At 42.6% G+C, this 7,500-nt stretch overlaps 3 protein-coding genes across 7 annotated transcripts in view; all 3 read left to right on the plus strand.

The window, feature by feature from the left end:
- Positions 1-2,880, plus strand: part of msrb3 (methionine sulfoxide reductase B3) — a 5,071-nt gene extending 2,191 nt beyond the window's left edge. For 2 of the 5 annotated variants that reach the window (XM_079335753.1, XM_079335755.1), the window contains exons 2-7: positions 495-593; positions 1,474-1,582; positions 1,658-1,735; positions 1,843-1,871; positions 2,136-2,233; positions 2,446-2,880. In XM_079335753.1, coding sequence (XP_079191879.1) covers positions 518-593; positions 1,474-1,582; positions 1,658-1,735; positions 1,843-1,871; positions 2,136-2,233; positions 2,446-2,610 — 555 coding nt within the window. In that variant the 5' untranslated portion in view covers positions 495-517 and the 3' untranslated portion in view covers positions 2,611-2,880. Of the gene's footprint in view, positions 1-407; positions 594-1,473; positions 1,583-1,657; positions 1,736-1,842; positions 1,872-2,135; positions 2,234-2,445 lie in introns of those variants that run through there. The other 3 variants (XM_079335751.1, XM_079335752.1, XM_079335754.1) reach the window with 2 other exon arrangements.
- Positions 2,881-3,102: 222 nt separating this feature from the next.
- On the plus strand, positions 3,103-4,707 carry LOC306818068 (beta-2-microglobulin-like). The gene is made up of 3 exons (XM_079335438.1): positions 3,103-3,284; positions 3,844-4,116; positions 4,238-4,707. Exons 1-3 carry the CDS (start codon positions 3,227-3,229, stop codon positions 4,249-4,251), a joined length of 345 nt encoding a protein of 114 aa, XP_079191564.1. The 5' UTR covers positions 3,103-3,226; the 3' UTR covers positions 4,252-4,707.
- Positions 4,708-7,146: 2,439 nt separating this feature from the next.
- Positions 7,147-7,500, plus strand: part of LOC306818156 (beta-2-microglobulin-like) — a 1,695-nt gene continuing 1,341 nt past the window's right edge. The window contains exon 1 of the mRNA XM_079335530.1: positions 7,147-7,372. Within this exon, the coding sequence (XP_079191656.1) occupies positions 7,303-7,372 (70 nt within the window). The 5' untranslated portion in view covers positions 7,147-7,302. The remainder of the gene's footprint in view (positions 7,373-7,500) is intronic.

Raw genomic sequence — 7,500 nt, forward strand, 5'->3', positions numbered from 1 at the left:
TGTTGTTTTGTGTCCTGTTGTGTCCTGTTGTTTTGTGTCCTGTTGTTTCCTGTCGTGTCCTGTTGTTTTGTTTCCTGTCGTGTCCTGTCGTGTCCTGTTGCTTCCTGTCGTGTCCTGTTGCTTCCTGTCGTTTCCTGTCGTGTCCTGTTGCTTCCTGTCGTGTCCTGTTGCTTCCTGTCGTGTCCTGTTGCTTCCTGTTGCTTCCTGTCGTGTCCTGTTGTTTTGTGTCCTGTCATGCCGGGTTGTGTCCTGTCATGCCGGGTTGTGTCCTGTCATGTCATGTTGTGTCCTGTCATGTCATGTTGTGTCCTGTCATGCCGGGTTGTGTCCTGTCATGTCATGTTGTGTCCTGTCATGCCGGGTTGTGTCCTGTCATGCCGGGTTGTGTCCTGTCATGCCGGGTTGTGTCCTGTCATGTCATGTTGTGTCCTGTCATGCCGGGTTGTGTCCTGTCCTGACGTCATATGACGTGTTGTGCCGTCTCTTCCATGCAGCCCGCCGTACGCTGTGATTCGTCATGTCTGGTTTCAATCTGCTCCATCTAATAACCAAGAGTCCTCCTGTGGCTCTGAAGTCCTGCAGTCTGCCCTCAGGTGTCCTGACCGCTGCGTGCTCCGCTCACCTGCTGAGAGCTCACCTGTTTAACACCTGCTGCTGCTGCGACTGCCTGTGTGTGTTTGCTGTGTCTGATTAACTCTGCGTGGACCGTGCTGCTGGTTTATGTTTGGTGCTCTCAGGTAGCGGGAGGTTGTCAAAGGTTCCATGCATCAGAACTTTTGGTCCCCACATGTTTTGAAAAGGTCCAGATGTTCATCACTCCAGAACTTAAGTCACCGCTTCAGTTTCTGTTTCCGTGATAACAAACAAGGATCGATATGGTTTGTTTAAAATTGTGGTGAAAAACAAAAGGACGTTTCCTGAGAGCTTCAAACTGACCTTTGACCTCAACTCTGTCACTGTTTATTTCATGTCAGGAGAAATAGACTTTAATAATCCTGCAAGGGGAAATGTTATACTCTGTCCCACACACACAGGAACCTGAACACATCACCACTGTGATAATCTACACACACACAGGAACCTGAACACATCACCACTGTGATAATCTACACACACACAGGAACCTGAACACATCACCACTGTGATAATCTACACACACACAGGAACCTGAACACATCACCACTGTGATAATCTACACACACACACACACACACACACACACACACACAGGAACCTGAACACATCACCACTGAGATAATCTACACACACACACACACACACACACACACACAAACACTGGAACCTGAACACATCACCACTGAGATAATCTACACAGGAACTTTACACCAGCTTGAAAGTACATTTTTGCTTTTGGTTGTTTATGCTGAGTCTGACGTGACTGCTCACCTGAAGTACAGCTCTTCTTCCTGTCGTCGTCGAAGGCAGTCTTTATTAATCTTTGTTTCCTCCCAGGAGCTCGTAGGACTAAGAAGACATGGTCTGTAACTTTCACTCAGGAGGAGCTGAAGGAGCGACTCACTCCGATGCAGTTCCATGTGACCCAGGAAAGAGGCACCGAAAGGTGGGAGGAACGCTTGTTAGCTTTGTTAACATTGTTAGCTCTTGTTGCAAACTTCAGTCAATATTTTTTTTACAGTGCATTCACAGGAGAGTTCACCAACCATAAAGACGAGGGGTTGTACACCTGTGTGGTGTGTGGAGCGCCTCTGTTCAGGTGAGAGCTGTGACCAGGTGGTCATCATAAGACAACGTTTGTTATAATAAACAAACGTGTTAAAAAGATATCAAACGCTAACTTTGATGTTTTTGTTTCTGTCTTAGCTCAAACACTAAATTTGACTCTGGATCAGGTGAGGCAACCCTCTGAGCTAAATGCTAAGAGTGAAAATGCTAACATCTTGATTTGTTGCAGGTATAATGGTAACCATATCAACCACCTTATGTTAGCATGCTAACATTAGCTGAATAGCAGTAATACAGAGCTAAGGCTGATGGTAGGAAGCTCTATACAATATATAACTCGGAGAGTTCATCCTCAGGGAAACAGGAACATGTTGTCACTTATTTAAAGTTGTCCGTCACCTGTTTCTAACCTCAAGCTTTCATGTGTTCAGGGTGGCCATCTTTTTTTGACCTCATGCAAGAGGAGTCCATCTCAAACTCTGACGACTTCTCTTACGGGATGCACCGAGTGGAGACCACCTGCAGCCAGGTAACCGCAAACACTCAGTCCACCTTAAAACATTCACCCATTATCTACTGTATAACACCTGGAGCCAGGTAACCTCTAACACTCAGTCCACCTTAAAACATTCACCCATTATCTACTGTATAACACCTGGAGCCAGGTAACCTCTAACACTCAGTCCACCTTAAAACATTCTCTCTCTCTCTCTCTCTCTCTCTCTCTCTCTCCATTTTCAGTGTGGAGCTCACCTGGGGCACCTGTTTGATGATGGACCTCGACCAACAGGAAAACGTTACTGCATCAACTCCGCCTCCCTGGGCTTCCAAGCCAAAGACTCCTCCCCCTCCTCAGGAGCTGAGGGAGGGGCCAAACCGGGAGGTGAGGAGAAGACGGAGTTCTGAGAAGCAGTCTCACCTGTGTTCACAGCTGAAAACATTTTACAGTCTAAAGAAACATGTGACCTGTGTTTTAAACGTGACGTGGTCACGCGTGTCGCAGAGCAGAAACATGAACACAGTATTTTCATATTTCAGTGTTTATAGCGGGGTTATGTATATTTTTGAAGTGATATGAAATAAAGTGTGGCCTTCAAGTTTGAAGAAATGTTTCACATACAATGTTCTTCACTGAAAGTGTTTATCACCAAAACAATAAAAATAAAAGTATTAAGATTTAACGTCTGCGTGTGATTTGTCTTCACAAACACTCACATGTTTATTTACATCATCTATATTTCCGTTTTCATTCAATATGGTGCCAACCATGGTCACACCTTACGGAGGTTTTTCTGGTACTTTCCTCGGATAACCTGTCTGATCCTGTTCTGCCTGGTAACAGTGGAAGCACATTTTTGATTGGCTGATGAAATGAAGTGGGTTAGGCTGAGAGCGAGTTTAACTGCGATCCTTTTGTACTTTCACTTTATTCGGCGGACACAACACACGAGGCAGAACGCTTAGCTGACACTGAACGCAGCACTTTAATCTGAAAGTCAGAGGAAGAATCAGAGAAACAAAGATGAACCTTTATCTGAGTCTTTTGGCCCTGGTGGCAGTCTGCTGCGCGCAGAAACACAGTGAGTATTACTCTTATCATATACTTTATTTATAAACTCTACTTTAGAGGCTCCTGTAGTCATTTATACCAATCAATCTCTCATAAACAGGAAATGTTTATTTCAATTTAAATATGTTTAAAATTCTTTATTTGAACAAGTCCTGCGCAACATGTAACCCGCGTCAGAGTGAGACCTCTGTCCTCCATATCTTTGTTTTTGATCGACTGATAGTTCGATTGGCTGTTATTTATCACAGGCTCATCTGTGATAAATATTCAAACTCCTGTAAAACGCTGATCTGTTTGTGACTCAGTTGAATTTCCTGAAACGTTAAGTTTCGTTTTCCTCTAAAAACCTTTGTTGCAGCAGCGCCCCCTGCCGGCCACAGACGGAACAAAGCTTACATTTACAGTGTATACACAATAATCCTGTTGTTTCCTATAAGTTACAGTGGAAACACAAAAGAATGAGTTTAATGGGAGCAGGAAATGAAATGCGACAGACTGTGTGTTTATCGATTAAGTGGCTGTAAACATAGTCGTGTGATGACATCACTTCCTGCTCTGTGTACCCACAGCTAACCCTAAGGTTCAGGTGTACAGCAGTGGCCGTGGCGAGTTCGGGAATAAGAACACCCTGATCTGTCACGTGAGCGGTTTCTACCCTCCCGACCTGTCCATCACCCTCCTCAAGGGGGGCGAGGAGCTGCCTGGATGTAACCAGACCGACCTGGCCTTTAACAAGAACTGGCACTTCCACCTGACCAGGAGCGTGGCCTTTGAGCCCAAATCAGGAGAGGGGTTCTCCTGCCGAGTGCAGCACGGCTCCAACACCCACAACCACATCTGGGGTCAGTTCACACCTTAAACACCTTTTTAAAACCTGTTTTTGTATTAACACACAGGTAGATAACACACCTGTTTAATTTTCTTTTTGTTTGTTATTTACGGTGTTTGTTTTTGTCTCCACAGAACCCAACATGTAACTCTGCTTCATTGGTGTTCACTCTTCTCACCGATCAATGAGATCAATTTATTCTTCATCATCCTCCATAAGAGGCCTGTTAACCTTCATCATCCTCCTTAAGAGGCCTGTTGACCTTCATCATCCTCCTTAAGAGGCCTGTTGACCTTCATCATCCTCCTTAAGAGGCCTGTTGACCTTCATCATCCTCCTTAAGAGGCCTGTTGACCTTCATCATCCTCCTTAAGAGGTGTGTTTCTGGATCAGCTGATTATCTGCTTTATCTTGTTTGTTGTTTTAGTTGGGTTTCGGAGGGTTTTTTGGATCAATTGTGTAAATATGAAACAGTTTATTAAATGTTCACATTAAGGAAGGATCAGCTGATTGATATAATCATGATTTATGAGATGAACATGATCAGCTGTTTGGAAGGTTCTGTAATTTTTTTCTTTATTCAATAAAAGAACCTGAAAATCTATGAATGTTTGTTTTTAATGAAACTTGACAAAAAAGTTTATTTATAAATCAAAAGTCTTTATATTTATTGAAATCATCTGTGTTCTGAAGTCAGATGTTAGATTAACGCCATTGGTCAAAGAGAAGTCCACGGTTATCACCTGAGGGATTCAGATAACTAGACAGGTGGGATTCATTGTTTCTGCTCCGAGAACAGTTTATTTAAGTCGGATCACACACTGACCTTAAAAACCTCGGAGTCTGAGGTGACGTTCTGTCATCTCGAATCATCCGAGTTTGACAACTAACAGCTATTAGAAGAATGTTACAGCTGTGGACAGTCACAACTTTATTTTGAAAATCTACAATTCTTAGTGAAAATGAGAGTCCAGACCAGCAGAAAAGTTAGTCTATATAAATCTGTTATCAAAGTTCTACGGCACACAACAATGACTTCTTCTTCTACTTAAACAAACACGATTCTTCCTCACGGCTTCATCAAGTTTGGGATCAAGGCGATGCGCTGCTGTTTTCAAACAGGAAGTTAGTCAGCCCTTGTTTCCTGTCATCACCTGCACCCTAATCAACAGACCACCAGCACTATGCACACAATGCTACATCCATCTCTAATATAGTACACACATCATATGATGGTAAATACATGAAACAATATGTTGGGTAAAATCAGTGCATAAGAGCCATTTGTAATCACAGCAGCACTAAAGTTACAGGAATGAGGGCAAATGTGTAATTTACAACAGGATCTCATAATGATGTGCAAATTGCTTTAAGACTGACCATTTAAGACCTCACCCTTTAATACTCACCATTTAATACTCTCACCCTTTAATACTCTCACCATTTATTACTCTCGCCATTTAATACTCTCACCATTGAATACTCTCACCCTTTAATACTCTCGCCATTTAATACTCTCACCATTTAATACTCTCACCCTTTAATACTCTCGCCCTTTAATACTCTCGCCCTTTAATACTCTCACCCATTAATACTCTCACCCTTTAATACTCTCACCCATTAATACTCTCACCCTTTAATACTCTCGCCATTTAATACTCTCGCCATTTAATACTCTCACCCTTTAATACTCTCACCATTTAATACTCTCGCCCTTTAATACTCTCGCCCTTTAATACTCTCGCCCTTTAATACTCTCGCCATTTAATACTCTCGCCATTTAATACTCGTACCCTTTTATACTTTCACCCTTTAATACTCAGACTCTTTAATACTTTCACCTTTTAGTACTCTCACCCTTTAATACTCTCGCCCTTTGATACTTTCACCCTTTAAGACTCGCCCTTTAAGACTCATCCTTTAATACTCTCACCATTTAATACTCTCACCCATTAATACTCTCACAGTTTAATACTCTCACCCTTTAATACTCTCGCCATTTAATACTCGTACCCTTTTATACTTTCACCCTTTAATACTCAGACCCTTTAATACTCACACCATTTAATACTCTCGCCCTTTAAGACCCGCCCATTAAGACTCACCCTTTAATACTCTCACCCATTAATACTCTCACCATTTAATACTCTGACAATTTAATACTTTCACCCTTTAATACTCTCATACTTTAAGACTCTGACCCTTTATTACTCTGACCCTTTAAGACGCTGACCCTTTAATACTCTGACCGTTTAAGACTCTGACGCTTTAAGACTGACCCTTTAATACTCTGATCCTTTGAAACTCGCCCTTTAATACTCTGACCCTTTAATACTCGGACCCTTTAAGACTCGGTCTTTAATACTCTGACCCTTTAAGACTCCAACCTTTTAATACTCTGACCCTTTAAGACTCGGTCTTTAATACTCTGACCCTTTAAGACTCCAACCCTTTAATACTCTGACCCTTTAAGACTTGGTCTTTAATACTCTGACCCTTTAAGACTCCGACCCTTTAATACTCTCACCCTTTAAGACTCTAGCCCTTTAATACTCTGACCCTTTAAGACTCCAGCCCTTTAATACTCTCACCCTTAAAGACTCAGTCTTTAAGACTCTGACCCTTCAATACTCTGACCCTTTAAGACCCTGACCCTTCAATACTCTGACCCTTTAAGACCCTGACCCATCACCCTTTAATACATTGACCCTTTAAGACTCTGACCCTTTAATACATGTGTGTATTTACAGTACATGTTGTTGTTTGTCATTACTGGTTGCTTTGGTTTTTGTTCATTATCTTTCATGTGTTTATCACCAACCTGCTGAGGGATTTGAGGAGGACATGAGCCTTAGGCTACAATCTGGCATATTGACACGTTTTGTGTTCATTAATGTGCACTGTCTATCTTTCAATACAGTTTGTTTGACAGCAACATGTCGGACATATTCCTACCTAGCAACAGCTGCTGCTGTTTTATTTCATTGGTGTAAATTTAACTGGCTGTCTGTTTGGCCGCGGATTGTTAACCCCGCCCCGTCGGTCCGCCCCACTGACGCAAACGCTCTTTAGAAGCGATACAGATCTTTAGTTTCGGTTTGGACTGTCGGAGACATTTTCGGGAGCGTTTCAGCGAGTGTTTACCGAGTGTTTACCGAGTGTTTACCGAGTGTTTCTCATAAAGAGCCCGGACAGAGCCATGAAGACTTTAGTGGTCGCTCTGCTGCTCTGTGTGCTCCATCACACGGTGCGTTCAATGTCCGGAAAATGTGAGTACTTCTCTAAAGTAAAAATGGCGCTGCGTCACAAGGACGGAGAGAGGCCGGAAATAGACCCAGAGATTTAGACTAAATATACTGTTGATAAAGTACTGCATATAAACTTTAATATCATGTTT

Source organism: Symphodus melops (genome assembly GCF_947650265.1).
Source record: "Symphodus melops genome assembly, chromosome: 22".
NCBI classification, from domain to species: domain Eukaryota; kingdom Metazoa; phylum Chordata; class Actinopteri; order Labriformes; family Labridae; genus Symphodus; species Symphodus melops.

Coding starts and splice junctions, on each gene's coding strand:
- LOC306818068 (XM_079335438.1), top strand. CDS start 3,227: ATGAACCTTTATCTGAGTCTTTTGGCCCTGGTGGCAGTCTGCTGCGCG. Junction 3,285..3,843: donor CTGCTGCGCGCAGAAACACA/GTGAGTATTACT, acceptor GTGTACCCACAG/CTAACCCTAAGGTTCAGGTG.